At 49.6% G+C, this 23055-nt stretch overlaps 8 protein-coding genes across 8 annotated transcripts; 6 read left to right on the top strand and 2 right to left on the bottom strand.

The window, feature by feature from the left end:
- Nucleotides 1-4121: 4121 nt before the first annotated feature.
- On the top strand, nt 4122-5358 carry EJ05DRAFT_493297 (TfdA family taurine dioxygenase; the record flags this gene model as incomplete). Its single annotated transcript, XM_033746102.1, has 3 exons — nt 4122-4353; nt 4402-5139; nt 5195-5358. 3 exons carry the CDS (start codon nt 4122-4124, stop codon nt 5356-5358), a joined length of 1134 nt encoding a protein of 377 aa, XP_033600075.1.
- A 978-nt stretch (nt 5359-6336) lies between these two features.
- On the top strand, nt 6337-9585 carry EJ05DRAFT_511407 (uncharacterized protein). The gene is made up of 2 exons (XM_033748245.1): nt 6337-7093; nt 7146-9585. The coding sequence occupies exons 1-2, from the start codon at nt 6410-6412 to the stop codon at nt 9462-9464; spliced, it is 3003 nt and encodes a 1000-aa protein (XP_033600074.1). The 5' UTR covers nt 6337-6409; the 3' UTR covers nt 9465-9585.
- A 300-nt stretch (nt 9586-9885) lies between these two features.
- Nucleotides 9886-11344, top strand: EJ05DRAFT_476850 (uncharacterized protein). Its single transcript, XM_033744123.1, has 2 exons — nt 9886-10523; nt 10668-11344. Exons 1-2 carry the CDS (start codon nt 10178-10180, stop codon nt 11018-11020), a joined length of 699 nt encoding a protein of 232 aa, XP_033600073.1. The 5' UTR covers nt 9886-10177; the 3' UTR covers nt 11021-11344.
- Nucleotides 11345-11564: 220 nt separating this feature from the next.
- EJ05DRAFT_465758 (P-loop containing nucleoside triphosphate hydrolase protein) lies at nt 11565-13575 on the bottom strand. Its single transcript, XM_033742790.1, has 3 exons — nt 13128-13575; nt 12590-13072; nt 11565-12538 (listed from the first exon to the last, which is right to left on the bottom strand). The coding sequence occupies exons 1-3, from the start codon at nt 13343-13345 to the stop codon at nt 11809-11811; spliced, it is 1431 nt and encodes a 476-aa protein (XP_033600072.1). The 5' UTR covers nt 13346-13575; the 3' UTR covers nt 11565-11808.
- A 1054-nt stretch (nt 13576-14629) lies between these two features.
- EJ05DRAFT_395388 (uncharacterized protein) lies at nt 14630-16522 on the top strand. Its single transcript, XM_033741375.1, has 2 exons — nt 14630-16006; nt 16055-16522. Exons 1-2 carry the CDS (start codon nt 14845-14847, stop codon nt 16435-16437), a joined length of 1545 nt encoding a protein of 514 aa, XP_033600071.1. The 5' UTR covers nt 14630-14844; the 3' UTR covers nt 16438-16522.
- Nucleotides 16523-16733: 211 nt separating this feature from the next.
- Nucleotides 16734-18312, top strand: EJ05DRAFT_395353 (uncharacterized protein). The gene is made up of 2 exons (XM_033741374.1): nt 16734-18036; nt 18087-18312. The coding sequence occupies exons 1-2, from the start codon at nt 16942-16944 to the stop codon at nt 18105-18107; spliced, it is 1116 nt and encodes a 371-aa protein (XP_033600070.1). The 5' UTR covers nt 16734-16941; the 3' UTR covers nt 18108-18312.
- A 1173-nt stretch (nt 18313-19485) lies between these two features.
- EJ05DRAFT_538780 (uncharacterized protein) lies at nt 19486-21214 on the bottom strand. The gene is made up of 4 exons (XM_033749478.1): nt 20960-21214; nt 20850-20913; nt 20312-20755; nt 19486-19970 (listed from the first exon to the last, which is right to left on the bottom strand). Exons 1-4 carry the CDS (start codon nt 21068-21070, stop codon nt 19522-19524), a joined length of 1068 nt encoding a protein of 355 aa, XP_033600069.1. The 5' UTR covers nt 21071-21214; the 3' UTR covers nt 19486-19521.
- A 131-nt stretch (nt 21215-21345) lies between these two features.
- On the top strand, nt 21346-22974 carry EJ05DRAFT_395184 (mannose-6-phosphate isomeras-like protein). Its single transcript, XM_033741373.1, has 5 exons — nt 21346-21451; nt 21500-21520; nt 21571-21662; nt 21712-21949; nt 21996-22974. The coding sequence occupies exons 1-5, from the start codon at nt 21415-21417 to the stop codon at nt 22964-22966; spliced, it is 1359 nt and encodes a 452-aa protein (XP_033600068.1). The 5' UTR covers nt 21346-21414; the 3' UTR covers nt 22967-22974.
- Nucleotides 22975-23055: the final 81 nt, after the last annotated feature.

The following is a 23055-nucleotide window of genomic DNA, read 5'->3' as shown; positions in this document are numbered from 1 at the left end:
CCTATGAAGACAACACTGCCCAAGAAATTCAACGTGCCAGGCCTGCCAGAGCTTAATCCATCTCAAGTTAATGCCGTCAAAAGTGTGCTTCAAAAACCACTGAGTCTGATTCAAGGGCCACCTGGTACTGGCAAGACCGTTACCTCTGCTACAATCATCTACCACCTTGCAAAACTGAACGGCGGACAGGTTCTTGTCTGTGCGCCTTCGAACGTTGCTGTCGATCAGCTTTGTGAGCGTATTCATTTGACAGGGCTGAAGACAGTGAGAATCACAGCCAAATCCCGTGAAGATGTCGAATCATCAATCGGGTTCCTGTCCTTGCACGAGCAGGTGCGCATGAATGACACCAACGTAGAACTCAACAAGCTTAATCAGCTCAAGAACGAGCTTGGTGAGCTGTCCAGTCAGGATGAGAAGAAATTTAAGCAGCTCACGAGAGCTGCGGAACGCGAGATTCTTACGAACGCTGATGTCATTTGCTGTACGTGTGTCGGTGCTGGCGATCCCCGTCTTGCAAAGTTCAAGTTCAGGACTGTGCTTATTGATGAGTCTACACAATCTGCCGAACCAGAATGTATGATCCCATTAGTATTGGGTTGCAAGCAAGTCGTTCTTGTAGGTGATCACCAGCAACTTGGACCCGTCATCATGAATAAGAAGGCGGCCAAAGCTGGCCTCAACCAATCTCTCTTTGAGCGACTTGTTATATTGGGCTGTGTTCCCATCCGACTCCAAGTGCAATATCGCATGCACCCTTGCCTTTCGGGATTCCCCTCCAACATGTTCTACGAAGGTTCACTTCAGGACGGTGTGAACGAGCAAGAGCGTCTTCGTCGTGAGGTCGACTTCCCGTGGCCAATAATCGATGCGCCTATGATGTTCTGGTCCAATCTCGGCAATGAAGAGATCTCGGCGTCTGGAACCTCCTACTTGAATCGTACAGAAGCCTCAAATGTGGAAAAGATCGTTACACGTTTCTTTAAGGCTGGTGTACAACCATCGGAGATTGGTATCATCACACCGTATGAGGGTCAGCGCAGCTTTGTTGTCAGCTCCATGCAAGCCACGGGAAGCTTCAAGAAAGAGAATTACAAAGAGGTCGAGGTTGCATCTGTCGATGCCTTCCAGGGTCGTGAGAAGGATTTCATTGTCCTCTCCTGCGTTCGATCAAACGACCACCAAGGTATTGGGTTTTTAAGCGATCCTCGTCGTCTCAATGTCGCCCTTACTCGTGCCAAGTATGGTCTTGTCATTCTCGGCAACCCAAAAGTTCTCTCGAAACACCCTCTCTGGCACTACTTGCTACTGCACTTTAAGGAACGTGGTTGTCTTGTTGAAGGCCCGCTTTCGAACCTGCAAGTTTCACTTCTTCAGTTTTCCCGCCCTAAGCAAAGTTATCGCGGACCCCAGCGGTACCAGATGGCCTATCAGGCTGCCAATATGGCTGCCTCTAGAGGTGGCACAAATGGCAAGGGGAGGCAAGAGTACGACAACGGCTCAATCGTGGGATACATTCCAGATGATGTCTCTTCAGTCCATTCCTCTGCTATTGGTGGCGTCGGTGTCTCCAACTATCCTCAGATGTTCTCCAATTTTGGTGAAGCTTGGCCGCTCCCAGGTTCAAGAGGCGTCCCTGGATCCAGAAAAGGCAACGGCGTAGCCAGCAGTGTCGCTGGTGAGTCAGTAGCCGCAAGCGAAGTCACTGATGCCACTGGCGCTCCTGGTCAAGGCGGAGTCAGTTTGGCAGGCCTTAGTCTCAATGACTACAACAGGCCCACCAGCCTGAGCCAATCTGATCGATTGAAGAGATTTGTCGAGGCAAGCAATCGCAACGATGGAGCCGGCGGCTTTCAAGGACCAGGCCTTCGCGGAGGCAATGGCAGATTCGACGATGACGATGCTCGAAGCATATCGACAGCATTCCAAAGTCAAGTTGGACTCGGGAGTTATGACTGATGGCGTTGTTGTTAAGCATCCACAATGTTCTCCTGAATCCATGGAACCGTAACAAATGGTGGTGTCGACCCTAGTCGCCCGAGCTTTGGCTCAAATACCGGTTGCGTCAACGACAATCAGCCTTCGAAAGCTCACTGGACGTACCTGGTCTCGAGCTTAAGAGGCGTCATCTCCATCACGTGCGATCATGGCAGGAGACTGGATCGTACATCATTATCCGCTGGTATCGTCCAGCATTGCGCGAGCCCGCCCACACAGTGCTGACATCAAGCCTTGTCAGGCCACACAGGCTCGAAAGAAGCCCTAAATCGACAATATGCATGCAAAACCATGTCAACATCTTGGCAAGAAATATTCAACCTCCGACAAAAGTGGTGTCTGAAGCCAGACAGAATCTCTCCTTGTCGGTGGTCGCCAACTACACTATCTGTATGCCCAATCGTCCATAGTACATGCTCACAGTTGAAGATCTTACCACTCTGCCAGTAGGTGGAGCATTCACTCTTTATTCTTGATTTCAATGGAGGAGAAGTCGGGCAGTTTACTTGCTTGTATTTGTTGCTAAATTGAAAATGATCTGTTAGACATACTCTGTGCGTCTCCGTGCTAGCCTGCTAGGTATCGTTGAAGTATTACATTCGCCTGGCTTGAACTGATTCTACATTTAGATCATCCGACTATGCGCGCAAAGGCGGTTGTAAATTATTGCACGGATTTATGACGTAGGTGGTTAGACAGCTCCGGAATCGCTACGGCATCAACGCCCCACTCTGCCGACATACCACGGAGCTTTTCGTCTTTCCCCAGCTTCTCCAACATGAACCATGATTGCACTCTTTTGTTGCTAGCGGACCAACCTCTCAGCCTTGCGACTGCTCGTCTGACCTTCGAACAAATTGTATGGCTCGACACGGCCAATCCGGATCACTAGTATAGTGGCTTCTAACTCATGTCACCAAGCTTTTGAGATTTGGACCTTGACAAAGACGGATAGACTCTTCTGACACTCACGGCCATCGAGATATGATGTAGACAGTCATAGAGGCGATGTTTCATCATAGGCTTTGGAATGTTGCAGGATGCAGTAATCATCCGAGCGCAAATTAATGTTCTGACTTTAGAGCATCGCTGACAGTTTTAGACACAAAACCAGCTCAAAGTTGTAGGGGCTAAGCACCTACTTTGTTGTTTGAGGGACAAACATATTCTATTATTGGGCATGTGGAGAAATGTTGTAGTCATACTGAGCTGAACATGTCCGACGACAGCATGTTTGAATGTCATCATATCTTGTTTTCGTATCTCGCGAACAGGTGAGACTCGGGGCTTTCTTGACTTTTCCGCTCTAAGTTCTGCCAAGCTGTCAAAGAGGGCGAAGCTTCGATTCAACCGTTAGAGCCCCACAAAGTCTGTCTCGGCGCTGGATGTACTTTGGCGTGTTCAGACACTGAACCGCAACCAATGCAACACTAGAATTCCCAGCAAAAGGATCAATGACCGCGAAATGGAGTGTGCGAAAATATCAAGAACTTGAAAAGTGCTCAGTTTCCGAGGCATTGCTTCCGGGTGCACCCGTTGGCCCCCAAGCTTCACGACGTTAAATCTCCGTGGAATCAAGGCAGATCACACGTGGAACAACGGCGAATAACGACGATCAGCCCATAAATCTTATCAGATCTAATCCATCCACCAATGAGTGCAACCTGAAGCTCGTTCCAGTTGCTAATACCAGCTTCAGCCATCCACTATGTGGTGTAACGGCTGGTCTTCTGCGGCACCAGCCATGGCCTCGTGTCTCGCAGTTATTCTCGTTCGGAGCCCCTCGCGTCTTTCCACAATCAGAATACGGAATACATAATCACCAATCAGCTCCTCGGGATATTCAAAGGATGAATAGAGTTTTGGGATCCTCGAGGTCTAGTTTCTACCATACCAGGATAATTGGCGGGCTCGGCTTCGGTGTTGCTCTCTTTTATACGATAGGAGCAAAAGTGGCGGCCAAGCTATGTATATTAAATGCTGGGCAGTCCCCTCTTGTATCTGGCTTAAGCTATAACATCAAATTCAAGTCAAACTTCAGAAGAGACTACGATTCCCAACTTTTACAACGCAACCTTCAACAGATACACTTCAACATCAGACAAAGTGGAAGGCACTACAACATGGCACCGTCGGCTATTGAGACCCCGGTCCTCGTCCCAGAAGGGATCAATGGAATCAAGAAGAGCAAGAGCGGACTCATCCGCGAGCCGACCAAGTATCAAGGAAATCTTGACGGATACAGCTACATCGAAGTCACTCCACAGATTGGTCGTGAGTATACCAACATTAACCTGAAGGAACTGCTACGAGCACCAAACTCTGACGACCTCATTCGTGACCTTGCTGTTACTGGTACGTTTCAAAACAAATTCCCGCACTCCTTTACTAATCTAACATTAGTTTCTGAGCGTGGCGTATGCTTCTTCCGTAATCAGGACAATGCCGACAACGAGACCCAGAAAGAACTCGTTCAGCGTATGGGAGAACTCGTCAACAAGCCCAAAGAATCTAAGCTATACATCCATCCGAGCATCAATTATGACAAAAAATATCACAACCGTATGGACGAGGAAATCAGTACCATTAGCTCCGAGGAGACTGCGCATTTGTTTAAGCACCGCTATGATGCCCTCAAGAAGGACAGACTATTGCAGAAGAAGGCTAAAACTGCATACTGGCACAGCGATATTGCCTTCGAGAAGGTGCCAGCTGACTACTCATGCCTACGTTTGGAAAAACTTGGTCCTACTGGCGGTGACACTCTGTGGGCTAATGCTTACGAACTATACGACCGTTTCTCCGAGCCATGGCAAAAGTTTCTCGAGGGTCTCACATGTCACTTCGGCAACCCCGGATTTGAACCAATGATGAAGGTATGGAATTTCGACATGTACACCGACCCTCGTGGACACCCTCTTAACGCTGGTTCAACGCTCGGTGCTACGCATCCCGCTGTTCGCACCAACCCAGTAACAGGTTGGAAGGCGCTATATGGTATCGGCCACGCTGAGCAGCGTCCTCGTTTCAATGAATTAACGAAGCTGGAAAGCGATCGCATGAACGAGTTTCTCGAAGTCTACCTTCTCGAGAACCATGATGCGCAAGTAAGGTTCCGATGGAATGGGCCGAACGATGTCGGTATGTTCTCCCATTTCACACTATCTGACCGTAAATATCCCTAATCATATATCAGCTCTCTGGGACAACCGAAGTACATTCCACACCGCAACAATGGACACTGCTGGACAGGGTCCCCGCTTCGGCCAACGTGCTGTAGGCATCGGTGAGCCACCATACCTGGACCCTGCCAGCCAGAGTCGGAGAGATGCTTTGGGTTTGTGGCTCAAGGACGAGTAGAAAGCCAAAAGCTTTTTTTATCAGAGTAGTTGATTGTAATGTATCTCCTGCGGGCGATGCATGGAGCGGGCTTATTGTTTATACTGTAGTGATAACGGCGTTTCTGAGTATGACTAAGTATATACACTTTACAGCATTTAAATTGGTCTTGTGTGTTATCTACCTTCACTGTATTTATAGACCCTGATCAAGTCTCGTAGTGCCATTGGCCTAAACCGAAGTACAAGGAACATGATAACGGCAAATCTTCATGGCTCCTTCCGTCATCACATCGACAAAGGTATCAGTTGCTAGCTGAATGGTATCATTCGAGGTCTAGATAGCGTTTTCCCCTTTGACTACAGGTATCTCGTTCGACAAGTAGCCATTACACAAGCACCTTCCTACTTGCTTGTATCGCCCCTGCTGGACGGGCCCATATGATGATCTCAAGTGCACTAAGCTCTATGCTAGCGTTGGATAACCTGACGGTGGACTTTATATGGATGGTTTGGTTGTAGGACTGTTTCTACTTGTTATTAAGCGTAAGCTATATGAAGGTAACATCTATGTTCTTACAAGCACCAAGGGGTTGAGCTTCATGCTTTTCCTGGAATGGCATCAGATCTCAAGCACTTGTAGTAGCTAATAGTGTTTGCTGTGGTATATAAGTCTTCCACCTAAAGTCCTTTAAGCATGCGATCGTTATATGTCGCGTGTGATAGGGGTAATACTAGCAGGAGGGTAAAATAGTAAAGAGAATGAACGACTGCACGGTTTCGTAAACAACCTCCTACAACATGATTCAGACGAGTACTAAGAGCTCTCGCAGTCCTTCCGCAATGGAACACCTCAAGATCCAAAGTGAATGATGTATGTACTGGAAAGTCGAGTTGTCGTCGGCAAGCTTCCCACTTGGGGTTAGCTCAGTCCTCTTGATGGATCAGGTTAGTACTGCACGGCCGAACCTTTTGGAAAGCCGAATCATTTATGTTCATGACGGAAGGAAGCACCTCTTTCACTTTGACGACGCTCATGCTAATGCTGAGGTCTCACCACGCTTCAGACGGCGATGCTATGCGCTTTGAAGCCATGTGCTTTGTACACGTCGCATAATGCTGCGCTTTTCACCCGGAGATATATCCATGTTTCTACCACACTCCTTGACGCCGTCCACAATGGCTCGCAGCTACCTATACGCTTCATCGCCCGTTCTCCGCCGAAGACGAACATCAATGAGCCGACTTCCGGGTGTGGACCCGTGATACGTCACGTCAAGAGGCAGAAGAGGGTTCTCATTAGAAGAATTGCTCCTGCGAACCCGGCCCTGCAGAGCGCAATGCCGCCCACGGTCCCTTTCTCGACAAAGTCTACTGAACCGAATGGTAGATATAGACCCGTGATACGTCGCGTCAAGAAGAAGGTGACGGTTCCCATCAGAAGAATTGCTTCTGCGATCCCGGCACTGCAGAGCGCAATGCCGCCCACGATCCCTTCTTCGACAAAGTCTACTGAACCGAATGGCGGACATGGACGTCACATTAAGAAGAAGAAGGAAAAGGGTATTTCTATCAGAAGGATACCTCTTGAAGTTCCGCTCGTGCAGAAGTCGACGTTGCCATTTTCCGGAATTCACAAGTACCCAGCATCCGGCGAAACACGATACGTCAAAGTCGATGATTCTGTGAGCTTGTCTCACCCCGTGGAGCATTGTGGGACTTACGGCATGGTGACAACTCAGAACGCAACGGCCACAGTAAGTTGATCTGCTGCGTACTGCCCCACATAAAGCTGATCATATATCGCAGACGCTAAAAGATCTACTCAGACAAGTTCCAGCTATACCATCGAACTCCTTCGTGGGCTCGCCCACAATCCTACTCTTATTGACGCCGTGTTATGCACAAGCCCTGAATCAAGGTCTTGTGGAGGAATTGCAGATACTTCGGGAACGATTGTTTCGAAACCACTCGATGTTGAACAGTACCGATGTTGTTAAGACTCTAGTGGCTGTAGTGGATCGTCTTGCGGAACCACGAGACTACGAAATGGGCCCACCATCACGCGCCCCTCCGATTTTAGAAGACGGACTCGATGGTATATCTTATGCCGTCATGGATTCGCGACACATTTCCTCCAGCACAAGTCTATCACAGCTGGACCGTTTCGATACCGATGTTCCTGAAGACTTAGCAACCACGCCAACGTTGTCTTTCCATATGAATGAATCCTTAAGGAGAAGAAGCCCTCGCAAGAATATCCAAGTCCACGTTCCCCTCGCCAATACTCTTTTCCAGAATGGCTACGAATACACAATGTCTTTATACACTATCAAGAAACCAGAGAGTTCGGCGCCAGTCGAAGTCGTATCCATCAAGCATGAATTAAAACGTGCTTCAATTCTTTGGCCGTTCGATATTTCTGGAAGAGGTCGGAACTCGTCAACGTCGCTGGCATGTCCTTTACTACCTCTGACCGGGTCTCTCAAGATCTTGGATGTAATGGGTAACATCATCAGTCGACTTGAGAACAAGCACAATTCGGTTATCCCGGCCTCGCTTCACGTAGAGCAAGGCGTGCACAAGTTTTTCGACGTGACGCGAACAGATCCTTGTTCAGTCTCAATCTGGGCATTGCTCTATCCATATCCAGCCGATTTTGCCTTACGCGTAGTCTCTACCTATAATCGATATCTGAATGGGCGTAGTCGAAGAGCGATCACACAAATCGCACTCACCCAGGAAGAGAGCTTCGTGGATTTCTGGCGACACACTGCTTGGAACGACCACATCATGCGCGCACTCAACCGTGGTGCATCATTACATCGAGTCATGAGCGGAGGAGGTGGTTGGGGCAACAAGGCTGGGCTACTGTCTCTCGATCCCTACAAAATCCAGAGGCTGCCGATGGATGAAAAACCCCTTGGAATGCTCGACTCTGATAGAGATTGTCAGGATTCGAAGCAGAGTAAATTCTCATTCGAAGATCTTGCAGGCGAAGATGAAAACGCCTCAGCAACATTCAGGCCTGGTGACTACCTGCAATTCTTCATTATGCCTCCTATATCACAGCAGGAGGTGGCCAGAAGGGCATTGACAGGAGACAGTACCCCGTCATCGCAAGCTGTGCCAACAACGAAATGGTCATTGGACTTTGGCACGGTCCCCAGCACGGTGGACGAAGTGCCACAGTATTCTGAAAGTAAGGATGTTGCACTTACACAGGTGACAGTTCATCCTGATCGCTTCTCTGCGTTGTCAGAAAAGGCAATCCATGTCCAGAGCTCTGAAGAGAGAGTAATGCAACCCACAGTAACATATTCAAAGCTCGACGTTCCCTATACGCGTTGGAACGCAGCCGATGATTTCCTTCATGTACGTCTACAACCCATTGGTTATTTGAAGAGGAAAAATCGTCTTAGGATCCGAAGAATTCCGGCCCATAAGCCTCAGAACTTGTTTCTCCATTACAGGATAGGAAAGAACCGTACTCACAGCCTCCGTCGACGGCGACTCCCGAGGCATCCCGTGCTCTCGCGAAATAGACGAATTCGCCAGCTGTTTCGCAAGTATCTTACGACCACCAAGCCCAAAGTGAATAGACATACAGTTTCGTTCAGTCGACCGAGAAGAGTTCTAATGAATCAGCACCAATATGTGCGCCGCGGTGGTGCCAAAAGCGGAATCACCGATCCCAGTTTCGATGAGCTAGAGAATATTACTGCATTGGAAGCAGCTAAGGAACAAGAAAAGGAAGATCTTCGTCGTATACGGTTGCTTAAGAAAGCCAAGTTCAAGCCGTCGGTGATTCGCAGAACTCTCACAGATTCGGCGAAGCGCGCTGGCCTGTCACCAGAGCACGATGATCTCATTCGACAGGCTAATTTCGAAACGTTTGAGCCTGGTATGAGACATAGACGGCGACGTATGCTACACGGAGATGATTGGGCCACAGAGGAGAACGCCCGCGTGTATTCGTCTGAGAAGCGACGTAGGGAGAGACTGGCGGAGCTTTTAAGAGAACGAATGGCAGGCAATCGTCCAGCGGAGCAGCAGATGAAGCGATATTCGGATGAAGACGCTGCTGCGGTCGTGGATCAGATAGATATGCTGCTGAGGGGATTATGAAAGTGGTCGTAAATACCCACTTGGTCCTGTCTGTCTGTATAAATGTAGTATTTTGTACATATTGCTTTTTACTTATAACTATTCGCCATGCTGAGGAACATTACGGCGCCCGAAAGCAGGTAGACTCCACATGATACGGCATCCGCTCAACCTTGTTTAGCCGAACCGCCTTAATGTACCCCAGATCCCAAGGGCAGGGTCTCAGAGTCACGACCGCTCCTCAGTATCCTCAGAAACAATCTGCCAAATTATCCATGGCATATCAGACAGCCTCGAACACATGCCCCCAACCCAAAGACGAGCATCCTAGCCTCATCTACGTCCTCCGCCCCACAGTTGCGCCGTCGCAGGTCCGCGCGCGCGACCCGTCACCTAGCACAGACCCCACAGCTGCAGCTACAGCTGCAGCTCCAGTTCCCAATGCCTGTAACGTTTCTCCTCTTCTTCTTCTCCAAGGCCGGACTCTGGTAATTAATCGTCTGACACATTAGACAGCCTCTCTCACGCTCGCTACAACCCCCAATTCTCCCCTTACTGCCCCAGATCGGCACACGTCCTCGTCTGCGCCCACCTCGCCCACGCTTCGCAGGAGCTCGCTAAAAAAGAAACGCACGCGCGAGGGAACCCGTGTGCGCAGCAGGGACAGGGCTAGAAGCGGTACGGTCGCGTTCAAGGACGAGGTCAGCGAGCACGAGGCGCTGCCATATGTCCCGATGGCGGTGAACGGGATCGAGAGGGGCGTGAGTGAGAGTGAAGCGGATGAGCATACGGCCATTATACAGGCTGAGCGGAACGCTGGACCCGATGCGAGGAAGCCTGGAAGAGATTATGGAACTCCCGGGGCTGACCAGCCTGGCGGACGATGTGATGCGGGGGAACAGGTGCTGGAAACGAGGAGAGGCGTGAGGAGACGGAAGAAGAGGCATGGGGGCGCGGGCGCGAATGGGGATGCGGACGGAGAAGAGGAACGAGGGGGGTGGTGGAGGCGTATGGTGGAGAAGTATGGGAGTGTGGAGTTGGAGAATAAGGGGAGTGTGGCGAGGGATCATTTGGCGCTTGGTATGTACTCACATCCATATCTCTCCTTTCTGTGTCTCTGTGTCGAGCATCGTATGGGGGCATCGGGTTTGCATGACCTACTCTTCGCCCCGCGACGTAACATCCTCCGGCCTCCACGACATCCACATTGACTATCTATCACAGAGCGCACCTTCCTAGCCTGGCTCCGCACCTCCCTCTCCTTCGCCTCCATCGGCATCGCCATAACCCAGCTCTTCCGCCTCAACACCTCCATCACAAATCCAAACCCCTACCCCTCGCCCTCGGATCCGCTGCGCCGCGTCGGCAAGCCTCTCGGCGCGACCTTCATCGGCATCAGCATCATCATCCTGTTCATTGGCTTCCACCGCTACTTCGAGTCGCAGCACTATGTCATTCGAGGCATGTTCCCGGCAGCCAGGGGCAGTGTGGCGGTTGTAGCGGCTATTGCAGGGGCGTTGATCGTGGCGAGTTTTGTCGTCGTTGTTGTCATTGCGCCGAGGGCTTTTGAGACTTGAGATGAGTGATGGTGGGTTCATTTGGGTTGGCAGTCTACTTGGGGGACGATGCGAGCTGGGCTTCCTTGAGGGCGAGGCAGATCTCAGGCTCTATAGTAGAGGAGATTGAGGCGTTTATGGTGATGCAGTGCGATAATACGCCCGGGTCAGGGCTATGGGATCCCGGCGAAGACATTTGGAAAGTGGCGTATACCCACACGAAGGCGGCGCCTGGCCAATGACCATTCAAAATCCATGAGAAGACAGTTCGACAATCGATCATGAGATTAGTAGATGAGGGAGATACATTCTATATAGTTAGTAATGACATACCCGTGCGTGCTGAGTGTGCGAGCCTACCGTTAACTGAAGGACTTTGCAACAAAAATGTGGATCTGACATCTCACGAAGACAACTATTATGTATACTCCACTACGGAGTCTTATCGTGATCACCGTCAGGCAAGTAGTAATCTTCGTTGGGCAGTCTGACTGACCAACCCTCACGTGCTTTGATCACTCGGACGATTGAGAGGTAGAGGTGAGGAAAGCCCTGACAGTATAAAGGACGCGTGCGCGAAGGTAACGAAGTTTGCTATTGGAAGGCTATATGCCATACTTTCCCCGTTTTGAATTGCCAAAAACCTCCACCTTTCCTATGCTGCAATTGGTATCTACGAATTAACATCTTTTGCTGCTGGCAATGTGTTTTTCCATCTGCAAGTTGACACATATCCATCATTGAATGGTATACGGGTTCGTCTGTTGCATATCGTCTTCTCATATGGATCTCCTCGTCTCGGCATGGATCTATGATGCACCTGCGGTGCCTTCCTTCTGCATCGTCTCTATAGACGCGCCAGCTCTGTTGTGCTTGATCATGTTTGATACTTCATCCTCGACCTTATCCCAATCATCGGTATTTAGCAGGTGAAGCTCCATATCGAAGTGTTTGGCAATAGCATATAGTCTGTCCCAGCTGTCCTTGTCGTGCACGAAGCTGATTGCAACGCCTACACGTCCGAATCTACCTGTTCGTCCGATCCTGTGGTAGTATGTTTCTGGATCGGGTCTTCCATCCTTGTCTTCTGGAATGTCGTAGTTGATGACCATGGTCACTGATTGTACATCGATACCCCGAGAGAGCACATTTGTGGTGATCAGGACTTTTGCCTCACCGCTTCGGAACTTTTCCATGACCGCATCACGCTCGTGACCCTCGAGTTCACCACTGAGCTGAACAACGGCGTGCCCCTCGGAAATCATGCGCTGGGCGAGACTGGCGGAAGTTGCACGAGTTCTGACGTAGATAATCGATGAGGCGATGGTCATCAGACCGTAGAACTTCAGCAAGGTATCAAACTTCTCTTGAAGGTTGTTGCAGTCTAAATATAACTGTCTGATTCCTTTGACGACGGTTTGACTCGGCTTTAGTGTGATCTCGTCGGCGTTAGGAGCAAATTGGTTGGCATATTTCATGACCTCCTCGGGAAAGGTAGCCGAGAAAAGCACCACTTGGAGAGGCTTGTGTGGGAGAGCACTATGTAAGTTAATCTCACACTCGTGGGCATCACTTGGTAGGTAGACTTACACCTTGACTCGCTTGCACTGATCGCCCATTCCTTGCATATCCAGCATGTTATCTGCCTCATCTAATACGAGAATCCCGATCTGTCTGGTGTCGAGCAATTTCCTCTTGATGGTTTCTACGACTGAGCCTGGGGTGCCCACCAAGATGTGAGCTTCGTACTTGATGCCCTTTTTGCTTGGGTCTGGAATGATGTTCTGGACCACGAGACCTGGCAGAAACTCTCCCATGCTCTGGATGACTTGCCGAATCTGAACAGCAAGCTCGCGCGTTGGAGCAAGTACAAGCGCTTGTGGTGTGATGGTGTCCAACTTGACCCGGCTAAGCATGTTTAGTACGAACGCGGCGGTTTTACCAGTTCCAGACTGAGATTGTGCAATGAGATTGGTAGGAGGGTCCCTCAGAAGCAGTGGGAGCGCGCGCTCTTGGATCTTGGATGGCTTTCGGAAGCTCAATTTGACAAGGCCTTTCACAAGTGGCTCGGCTCTGGAACGAAACTTGTTAGGCAAGGTTCCTTGAGCAGTACGACAGAAAGACTCACAGTTGAAGCTCATTGAAACTCTTGATAGAGTACAGAGGGTTGTTTGGATCGGCTTGAAGATCCTTTAGCTTCACTTGGACATCCCATTCCGGATCTTGAATGTAATCGCCGCCCGGCGCGGCAAATGCGCCATCAGTTTGTGCAGCGGAGATATCGCTCTTGGGAGCTTCAGATGCGGTGGCTACTGGAGCAGACTCTGTGGGAATTTCGGCCGACATGTCGTGAGTTCTTGGGAGGATTCAATCTCCCAAGTCTGCGCGAAAGAGTTGCGTGATGTTGCCCTTCGGACCACGGACAACGAGCACGATTGAGCCAAGTTGCGTACTGGATAAGACGACGACGGTGACGGTAGCGGCGATAGTGTGCAAGTGGTGGGTGTTCGATTGTTTCGTTGAGGAGAAGTTGAACTGGGGAACAGTGATCCTGACCGCCCTCGATGAAGTTGTGTAAATCCAATTATTTATTGTTTGGAGCTGCGGCTCCTCTCTTGGCGCTTCCTTACCCCGCGCTAGGGCTGTGGTGCGGGTGCCACAGTCACAGCCACAGCCCGCTAGCAAGCACGAGGGCAGCGCAGGGGCGACCCCAAGACGAGTGGCACTGCGGCTGCGTGTAGTGATAGTGGAGAGACAACGCGCGCCATATCAAACCCTGCGATGCTTTGTGACTATTCATTCTGCCCTATATCCACTCCGTGAAATGACGCTTCTGGCCTGTCTCATGCCTCGGCCGAAGTCAGATACACACCTCTGAGTGTTGCGCCCTGTCCTTCTTTGACCGAACCGTTATGGCTGAGCTCGATATTGCACCTAGCTTTGGTGCCGAGTTGAAGGTGTGTTTGCCAGCGTGTGCGAGACTGTGAATTCGAACACTGACTGAAGAACGACAGGATGGCTTCAAGCCTGTAAATGCTTGGGTACGCTCGCCCTATACTGATGGTCTACTCACTTTGCACATACTGCCAGCTATTGATGCTTACGGAAGATGTGTATAGGTCTCCAACGGCATTGCATGGTTAGAAGACATCCAACAGTTTTACCGCGAGCGCAGCGCCATAGAAAAGGAGTATTCGCAAAAACTGAGTACCTTGGCCAAGAAGTACTTCGAGAAGAAAGCACGGAAGACCAGCACCCTCAGCGTTGGCGAGACGCCTACAGTAACACCTGGTTCACTAGAGAGGTGGGATCGCAACATCATGTGGATAGACCTGCATTGACTTCGTTCTAGTGCCTCTATGACGACATGGGCTACACAACTTACAACACTGGAAACACGGGCATCAGAGCATGATCAATTCGCGACACAGCTGATCGGGAGCATAGCCGAGCCCCTTAAGATCCTTGCTATACGCTATGAAGAGCTCAGAAAGTATCATGCTGAATACGCTGCGAAGTTAGAAAAGGAACGCGACGGCTCGTATAGCGATCTGAGGAAGAGCAAAGGCAAATATGACAGCGTGTGCCAAGAAGTCGAGAATCGACGGAAGAAGATTGATAGCTCATTCGACCATGGGAAGCAGAAAGCACGTCACGCCTACGATCAACAACAAGGCGAGATGAATAACATCAAGGTACCTTTCCCACGATCGACATACGAGCCATAATATTCACCCAGAAATAGAACACCTACTTGATTCAAATCAACGTAACCAACAAGCAGAAACAAAAGTATTACCATGAATACGTACCGGAACTTCTTGATGTAAGCAAGATGAATAGTCATGTTCCGCTCATTCCTGACGCACGAGCAGAGCTTGCAAGACCTTTCAGAAACGCGAGTAGCGAAACTGAATTCATTGTGGTCAACCGCAGCACAACTGGAGACCGACACACTCTCACGAAGTACTCAAGCGCTACAACACCTGTCTGCTGAAATTCCACGCAACAACCCCCTCCTGGATTCAATGATGTTTGTACGTCACAACGCCGCACCCTGGGAGGAGCCAGCGGACATGAATTTCGAGCCTAGCCCTGTTTGGCTTGACGAAGGACTGATGGCAGTAGATGAGCCTGCGACTGTATTCCTGCGTAATGTCCTACTGAAAAGCAAGGGTCAGATGGGAGAGTTCCGAAGGCAACTTGATGCAAAACGGCGAGAAGTTGAGGCCGGGAAGAAGGTCAGGCAGCTCATTCGAGAAGGCAAAGACAAGCGTGATGAGGTTGAAGTTGTCCGCTCGATATTTGCACTTCAGGAAGCAATGCATGACGTCGAACGTCAGAAGAGCACAGCTGAAGTGGAAGTTTTAACAATCACGGCAGCCGTCGGTGATGTCAGTATTGGCGCAAAGAACCACAACTTCAAGTCTCAAACATTCAAGATTCCTACGAATTGCGATCTATGCGGCGAGAGAATATGGGGTCTGTCTGCTAAAGGATTTGATTGCAGTGATTGTGGGTACACGTGCCACAGCAAATGTGAACTCAAAGTGCCAGCGGACTGTCCTGGTGAACTCAACAAATTAGAGAAAAAGAAAATTAAAGATGAACGACAGAAGGCGGCTCACGCTACTCCGGTTGCCAATGGTGCTTCCGAACCACAATCTCAGGCGTCGACGATCCGGAGGTCTGACACAGTTAATTCCATGAACACATTAAGTTCAGGGTACTCGGTGAATGCCCCGAGAGCTGCAACAGGAGGTATATTGCCACCAGAGGACGACGCTCATGAGCCTAGTGCTCCCCCTAGGGCTCCACCGACTGTTGGAGCACCACGCCGGGTACTCGCGCCTCCACCCTCACAATATATCAAAGATGCAGACGGTGCGTCGGACCCCCCAAGGTCATCCGATCCAAAAGCCCGTATGTTGTATGCTTATCAGGGTACTGGTGACGAGGAGATTTTCGTTCCGGACGGGAAAGAGGTAATTATATTAGAACCGGATGGTGAGAATACCTACTAAAGCCTTGGTATAACACTGACTATAATCACAGATGGATCTGGTTGGATGAAAGTACGATTTGGAACGAAGGAGGGCCTTGTACCTGCGGCATACGCTGAAGTGATACCCTCGACTCCTGTATCAGCAGGACGACCTGGCTCGACCTACTCGAACTCGTCCATCTCTGTCGCTGGAAGTATCAATGCACCTGGAACAAAAAAGAAAGGCCCAGCGGTTGCACCTAAACGTGGCGCGAAGAAGCTAAAGTATGCAGAAGCCATGTATGATTACTCGGCGCAGAGTGATGCAGAGCATTCTATCGCCGAAGGCGAACGATTCGTACTGATAACTAGGGACATAGGTGACGGATGGGCGGATATAGAGAAGGGCGGGCAGGTCAAGAGTGTTCCTGCAAATTACATTCAAGAAGTGTGAATATCGAGATGTTGGCTGTGGCATTGAAGGTGGCGCATTGGAGATAGTGTCAAGACCAAGGAGTCTGTTTGGTGCACTACATCGTCTTGGAAGTCTTCCAGATACTCATTCCTATAGTAATTACTAAAGCAATCGGCTACGGAAGCTACCACTGCCAACTGTACTGTGATATGCTGGTTGGCCTATCAAGTGAAGCGCCGTTGGAAGAGACAGCAGGCCTCTATCCAGATCCGGCTAGCGCGATGGATGACCGAAGAACTCGGTGTTGCGTCGTAGGTCCGATGTATTACTGCTACATGGCTTTTTCAAATCCACATTTTCGCGGTTCACAATTGCTGTCTCCGCCCACTGCGATACACTCCTTAAACTTTCAGGCACATCCTGGAGACGTCTCTGTATGACTAGTACCATATGCATCAGCATAAAACGTGAACCAGCGCTGCTGCGTCGTTGTTACACATTTTACTTGCGATTCAATCTCTCCTACACCACGTTTGGCTCGTCATGCCAACCCAACGGCAGTTTCGGCGGACCAGTCCAATCACGTACGTGTTCGCTATAACACTATTCATCGGACTAGTCTATCTCATATTCTCTGGCGACGACACATCCCCATTACCGACCAAGCAAGTTATGGGCAGGCAGGGAACCGCAACGAGCGACCGCTCACCACCGTCATTACCCTTTCGCAAATCGAATTCGAAGGGACCGATAGTACCTCCACCCGTTGTACATTATCGCATGAACAATGCAACACAATCGACCGACCCACTAAAGAACCGGGAGACAGTGTTAATACTTACACCACTTGCAAAGTTCTATCAAGAGTACTGGGAAAATCTATTGAAACTGAGCTATCCTCATGACCTAATATCGCTGGGGTTTATCATACCGAAAGGAAAGGATGGTAACGCGGCGACAGCAGCTTTACAAGCTCAGGTCGCAAAGACACAGGCAGGTCCCCAAAAGAAAAGATTCGCTAGTATCACGATCTTGCGACAAGACACAGAGAGCCCAGTGTCGCAGGTCGAAACTGAGCGACACAAGATGGAGAACCAGAAGGCGAGAAGAGCCGCTATGGCGAAAGCGCGGAATTCACTACTTTTCACAACGCTAGGACCATCCACGTCCTGGGTTCTCTGGCTGGATGCCGATATCATAGAGACTCCTCCGGACCTCATCCAAGACCTCGCGCGACACGACAAACCAATCATAGTGCCTAATTGCTTCCAACGACATTTTGACAAAGACCTGGGTACGTGGGAGGTGCGGCCGTATGATTACAACAACTGGGTAGACAGCGAAGTCGCACAGGAGATGGGATCAAAAATGGCGAATTACGATATTCTACTGGAAGGATACGCCGAAATGCCCACATATCGAACTCTAATGGCGAAGCTCAATGACGAATCGCAAAGTAAAGACATGGTGATGCAGCTTGACGGTGTTGGTGGGACAGCATTGCTCGTCAAGGCCGACGTGCATCGTGATGGAGCAATGTTCCCGCCCTTCGCATTCTACCATCTCATTGAAACGGAAGGCTTCGCCAAGATGGCCGCCCGACTAGGCTGGAAGTCCTGGGGCTTGCCGAATTATTTCGTAAGTTCGTCAACATACATTTCGAATGTCCGATCTAACGGAAGTCGCAGGTCTACCATTATGACGAATAAATGTATTATCTAGGTTTACCCTCGTGTGTTTTGTTCTGCGCGCAAAAACACATCGGGCGGCGTTATGATTTCACGAGCTTACACATGACCGGCGCTTGGTCTTAATGCGACAGTTGTTTACACTATCAACAGACGAATATAAACGTATTCCCAGCGATGCATGACTTGCATTGCATGTACATTTCTGTTATTATCTTGTTCTCACGTACGATGTGAGTGAATACAGCTGGGTCAAATCCAGGTATTAGTCTCGCCTGGGCATTTGTTTAACAGAGCGTGCGTCAGCGTTGCTTGCCGTCGTTTTTTGTGCTGTGGATACTGCACACACTACACTGGACTTATTCATGGTTTTCATATCAGACTACATATGATCCGGAGCTTACGCCTGAAGAAGTAAAGCATATGACTACTACAAGGCCACCCTCACTACCCATTTCTCAGCTGCGACCTTCCCATACGATATGTACAAACATTGCCGCAGTACCACTCTAGCTCCAGCCTGTTCCACTCCACTCCTGAGCGCTAAGTTCTGGTTCTTGTTGAATGCCGATATTGTGCTACGCGAATACTCCTGATTTCTCCCTCTCCCCTTTTGCTCTAGCTCGATATGGTCCCGAAGGCTTGCAGTGAGGTATCGGCTAATCCTAGTCGTTTGAAAATGCCAATAAAGCATTAAGGCCCGTATGTGCCAATATATTATGTATTACAGCTACCCTGAGTTCTTCCATGTAGTTTCCATCCCGTTTGTGTTCGCAATAAGCAAGACTGGAGGGCGATTTATTGACGGGCTAGATCGCGCTGAGCTAGACATGTAGTGCGGTCTCTCTGTAGTCTGATGTTGGTCCTATGTATTTGCTGCGTCGATCTTCTATGTCAAACTAAACGTCGACAGTTTGGCGTATGAGTGTTTGAGAGGGAAGTTGCGCGTTGCGAGCTGGGTGGATGCATGTACACGCGTTTCGTTGCGAGGGTTATCTTCTACGTGCGCGTTTCTACAGAGTAAGCATGTCGCTTGGGAAACGATTATAGAGGGGCAGTATGGGTTCAAATAGGGTTGGATGTCAAGGCAGCGAGTTGTGTCTCTGCGGTCAGCATGCCAAATTTCTTGGTATGGAATGAGTTCGTGATGAATTTGTTCTCGAGCTACGCGACGTATGCGATGGCAGACTTGGTTTGGCCGCATGAAGAAGGGAATAGATGTTGGACGTTGAAGTTGTGTTAACTCGTTCGTTCGTTTGGATGGGCGTATAGTGGGACGTGTAGTGGTTATGCGATGGGCAATGTGCTCGTTGATTTGTTTGAATGATAGAGAGGAGAGGACTTGGGTGATCAGGACGCCGTTCCAAAAGAAGAGAACATGAAGAAAAGATATAAGAATGCATCGAATATTCGATATAAGCTAAATATGCAAAATTTACTTTCCGGTATCTGGTAATACATACCTCCTTTCCACAGCCATCTCGCGATCTTTCTCCTCCTCGCCCTCAAACTTCAACGTCACAACCTCCCCTTCCATGCTCACTACCTCAGCTTTATAGAAAGTTGTTGTCTGTGGGTACAGTGCAAGCACTGCTGCTCCAGCACCCAGCTTCCCGAGTCCTTTATTGTCGGGCTGTATCGGCACGAGGTGGTTCACAGACGCCCTATATGGTTGCGGAGGTGTCGGAGGTTCCGGGTCTGCGTCGATGATCTCGTACCGTCGCTGCTTACCATCGCCTATCACAGCAGTGACACTGCATAGTATGCCTTCGCCTTCAACGGCTTTCGCCTTGTTGCGGTAGAATACCTCGGTACCGCGGTGAAGCTTAGGACGTGGTGCATCGAGAGAGCCAGATGAGAGTGTGGGTGTGCTAGGTGTCGTTGCTGTAGCGGTAAGTATCATATAGAGGAGAAGATGGTAAGAATGTGATAATTTGGAACACATTGACGAGATGGAAGGAGAGTGAAAGCATAAGGAGAGGTATGAAATGAAGCCCTCACGCATTGCATGAGGTAGAAAGGTATTTGAAGGAACAAATCTCCCGAAGACGCCAAGAGCTCCACGCTAGATGCCGTGATGTTTACAAGTGAATCAACATACGAAAGATCTTTTGCTGTACCGTGTCGTCGACGGATCCGGTCACGTGGAGATTTCACTCAGTGACTGCGTTCCTTCAACGACTCCGGCACACTACTCAGTGATGAAGAAGATCGGGCCCGCGTACCTTTCAAGCTTTCACGCTCGTCTATATCTTCCGTCTTCACGCTTGGCTCGCGCACTACAGGCACACTTCCCGCCCGACTGCTCCCTCCCTTGAATCTATCCCCTTTGTGGGTAATGATTACTTTCGGACTTGGACCACCCGGTGAGTCAGCAGCAAGACTGTCACGGTCATCGCTCGCTGAGTGCTCATGTTTGGCACGTTTGATGCGGTCACGCCCGGCCTTGCCAGAGCTTGAAGTAGATACTTTCATGGGTGGGGCATCGAGCTCGTTTGCACCACGTAGAGCTGCGAGGATAGAAAGTGAGTTCAGGATTGGAAGGTCATCAGATGGATCAGAATCATCACCACCAACGAGGGACTGGAGCTTCTCGATGATTGATATGTTTTGACGGAGTAAGTCGGTGATCTCAAGGTCTGTTCTTGAGGATGGTATATCGCCACGTTCTAGCTAAGCGTTAATAGCTTCCAACAAGCATATGGGTCTGAATTGCGGAGCTAAAAGATCAAGCCTGGGCAGTGTTTATCTTGAATGTCGTACCTTCTGCGGCACTCTGCTTCTCTGCGAGATTCGCTATGCGTCGGGATATGGCATTCGATTCAGCCTTGTGTCATGTGAGGACAATCAAACAAATCAGAAGGGGGCCTTACCATGAGACTGTCGCCCTTCCTAGCATTTTCTCGAACCTGATTCCACAAACTCCTTTCCTCGTCGGCATCGTCTTTCGCCTGGCCCGCGCGCGGTCGGCTACGCGCCGCCATCGTGATTGAGATGACCAACACTGGAATATAAAGCCCAAAGCAAGACTTTGGATCGTACAGTCCGACTGTGAGTCGGATATGTGTGTATGATTGGTTGAGTCGTTGTTTGGAAGGTCACGTATTGAGATCTGACGTCGAGTCGTGGATAGCGATGATGGCGACAGCTAAAGCCCGAAACGGATGAATCTTGGGTGCACCGCCACAGCTGCAGGGATCTGTGGCGTGGCGGGGAAGTTCCTTGAATGACACTGCCCCACTATGTAGTAGTATCCATAGATCATATGAACTTCAACTTCCTTCTCTCCTTGTACCTAACGCCCTGAGCAATCATCAAGCCCTTCGTCATGCCTCTTCCTGTACCTCTCATTCGACTGCAATGTGGTAAGTCCAGGAGCATAATTGGACCTTTCAATGGCTAACCTTGCACAGGCGTCAATAGCTATGAGTGGGGTTTGTAGCTCTTGTTCCCAATCGCATAGACTATGCTGAAAGCTATACAGGGAAGATTGGAAAGGATTCTGCTGCTGCTAGGTTTGCCGCAGCGACGCCTTCCAGCGATTTCTCTGTCAAAGATGATAAGCCATACGCCGAGGCACAAAAGCCCCGCCATTCTTCAGTACATAGAAACTTACATATAACAGTTATGGATGGGAACACATCCTTCAAATCCCTCGAAATCCCTCGATACGCAACGATCTCTCCTCGATTTAGTTCAAGAAAATAAGGCTCTTATGTCCATTAGTATCAGCGAGAAATACCAAGACAAGCTACCTTTCCTATTCAAGGTACTCTCTATCAACAAGGCGTTGAGTATACAAGCACATCCAAACAAGAAGCTTGCAGAGAAACTACATGAAACAGACTCCAAGAATTATCCTGGTAGGTTTCATTGACCCAACGTCTTAACAGTGCTGATTGCTCCCAGATGACAACCACAAACCCGAAATGACGATAGCTGTAACTCCATTCGACGGCTTGTGCGGATTTAGACCTTTGGCGGAGATCACACATTTCTTGACCAATGTTCCTGCTTTACGTAAGTTGGTCGGCGAGGAGAAGGCCACGAATTTCGAGAGCACAGTGAAAGGAAAGGAGACCTCAGACAACGAATCTGATATCAAGGCCAACAAAGAAGCTCTACAAGCGGCCTTCACCGCATTGATGAATGCGAGTCAAGATGCCATCACCTCGGCAAATAAGGAATTGCAAGAAGCAGCCAAGTCGGAAGGCTCGAAATTCGCCGGAGAAGGTGGCCCCTCCAACGATGGCCAAGAGCTTGCCGATCTAGTCCAAAGATTAAACTCTCAGTTTGCGGATGATATTGGCCTTTTCGTTCTCTTCTTTTTAAATTATGTCAAGCTCGAGATCGGCGAAGCAATGTTTCTGAAGGCCGACGACATTCATGCCTATCTCTCAGGGGACATTATCGAGTGCATGGCCTCCTCAGACAATGTTGTGCGAGCAGGCTTCACACCAAAGTTCAAGGACGTCGATACTTTGACCACCATGCTGACGTACTCGTATGCACCAATATCCGAGCAAAAGATGACACCAACGGACTTTCCCTATGTAACTCTCAACGCAACCGCCTACTCATCGCAATCAGACTCAATATTATACGATCCACCAATCGAAGAGTTCAGCGTCGTTCGGACAGAATTGAAGAAATCTGGTGCAAAGGCTACATTTGACCCTATAGAAGGCCCAAGTATCATCTTGTGCACGTCTGGGACTGGCACCATCGCTGTTGGGCCGACGAAAGAGGAGATTAAGCCGGGTTACGTCTACTTCGTCGGAGCAACCGCCGAAGTCATCCTCGAAAGCAGCGACAGTGAATCCTTTGTCACCTTCAAGGCCTTCTGCGAGCTTGATGGACAGTCTATCTCGAATCTATAAATATCATGGTTAAATTTACGCGAGTATGTAAATAGCATAAAGAGGATGGAGGCCCTCGCCTAGAGGCGCTTGATGCGTCAAATCACAAT

Source organism: Pseudovirgaria hyperparasitica (genome assembly GCF_010093815.1).
Source record: "Pseudovirgaria hyperparasitica strain CBS 121739 unplaced genomic scaffold EJ05scaffold_9, whole genome shotgun sequence".
Lineage (NCBI taxonomy): Eukaryota > Fungi > Ascomycota > Dothideomycetes > Acrospermales > Acrospermaceae > Pseudovirgaria > Pseudovirgaria hyperparasitica.
This window is presented reverse-complemented; position numbering and strand designations above follow the sequence as displayed.

Bases quoted from the DNA above. Each gene is read 5' to 3' on its own strand.
- EJ05DRAFT_465758 (XM_033742790.1), bottom strand. From the start codon at position 13,345: ATGTCGGCCGAAATTCCCACAGAGTCTGCTCCAGTAGCCACCGCATCT. The intron at 13,073-13,127 runs GTGAGTCTTTCT...GTTTCGTTCCAG, and splicing joins AGTTTCAATGAGCTTCAACT to AGCCGAGCCACTTGTGAAAG. The intron at 12,539-12,589 runs GTAAGTCTACCT...TAACTTACATAG, and splicing joins CAGTGCAAGCGAGTCAAGGT to TGCTCTCCCACACAAGCCTC.
- EJ05DRAFT_538780 (XM_033749478.1), bottom strand. From the start codon at position 21,070: ATGGCGGCGCGTAGCCGACCGCGCGCGGGCCAGGCGAAAGACGATGCC. The intron at 20,756-20,849 runs GTACGACATTCA...ACGCTTAGCTAG, and splicing joins GAAGCAGAGTGCCGCAGAAG to AACGTGGCGATATACCATCC. The intron at 19,971-20,311 runs GTACGCGGGCCC...TTACCGCTACAG, and splicing joins CGAGCGTGAAAGCTTGAAAG to CAACGACACCTAGCACACCC.
- EJ05DRAFT_395353 (XM_033741374.1), top strand. From the start codon at position 16,942: ATGCCAACCCAACGGCAGTTTCGGCGGACCAGTCCAATCACGTACGTG. The intron at 18,037-18,086 runs GTAAGTTCGTCA...CGGAAGTCGCAG, and splicing joins GGGGCTTGCCGAATTATTTC to GTCTACCATTATGACGAATA.
- EJ05DRAFT_395388 (XM_033741375.1), top strand. From the start codon at position 14,845: ATGTTCCGCTCATTCCTGACGCACGAGCAGAGCTTGCAAGACCTTTCA. The intron at 16,007-16,054 runs GTGAGAATACCT...CTATAATCACAG, and splicing joins AATTATATTAGAACCGGATG to ATGGATCTGGTTGGATGAAA.
- EJ05DRAFT_476850 (XM_033744123.1), top strand. From the start codon at position 10,178: ATGGCGGTGAACGGGATCGAGAGGGGCGTGAGTGAGAGTGAAGCGGAT. The intron at 10,524-10,667 runs GTATGTACTCAC...TATCTATCACAG, and splicing joins GAGGGATCATTTGGCGCTTG to AGCGCACCTTCCTAGCCTGG.
- EJ05DRAFT_511407 (XM_033748245.1), top strand. From the start codon at position 6,410: ATGCTATGCGCTTTGAAGCCATGTGCTTTGTACACGTCGCATAATGCT. The intron at 7,094-7,145 runs GTAAGTTGATCT...CATATATCGCAG, and splicing joins CTCAGAACGCAACGGCCACA to ACGCTAAAAGATCTACTCAG.
- EJ05DRAFT_395184 (XM_033741373.1), top strand. From the start codon at position 21,415: ATGCCTCTTCCTGTACCTCTCATTCGACTGCAATGTG. The intron at 21,663-21,711 runs GCACAAAAGCCC...TACATATAACAG, and splicing joins ATGATAAGCCATACGCCGAG to TTATGGATGGGAACACATCC. The intron at 21,950-21,995 runs GTAGGTTTCATT...GATTGCTCCCAG, and splicing joins AGACTCCAAGAATTATCCTG to ATGACAACCACAAACCCGAA.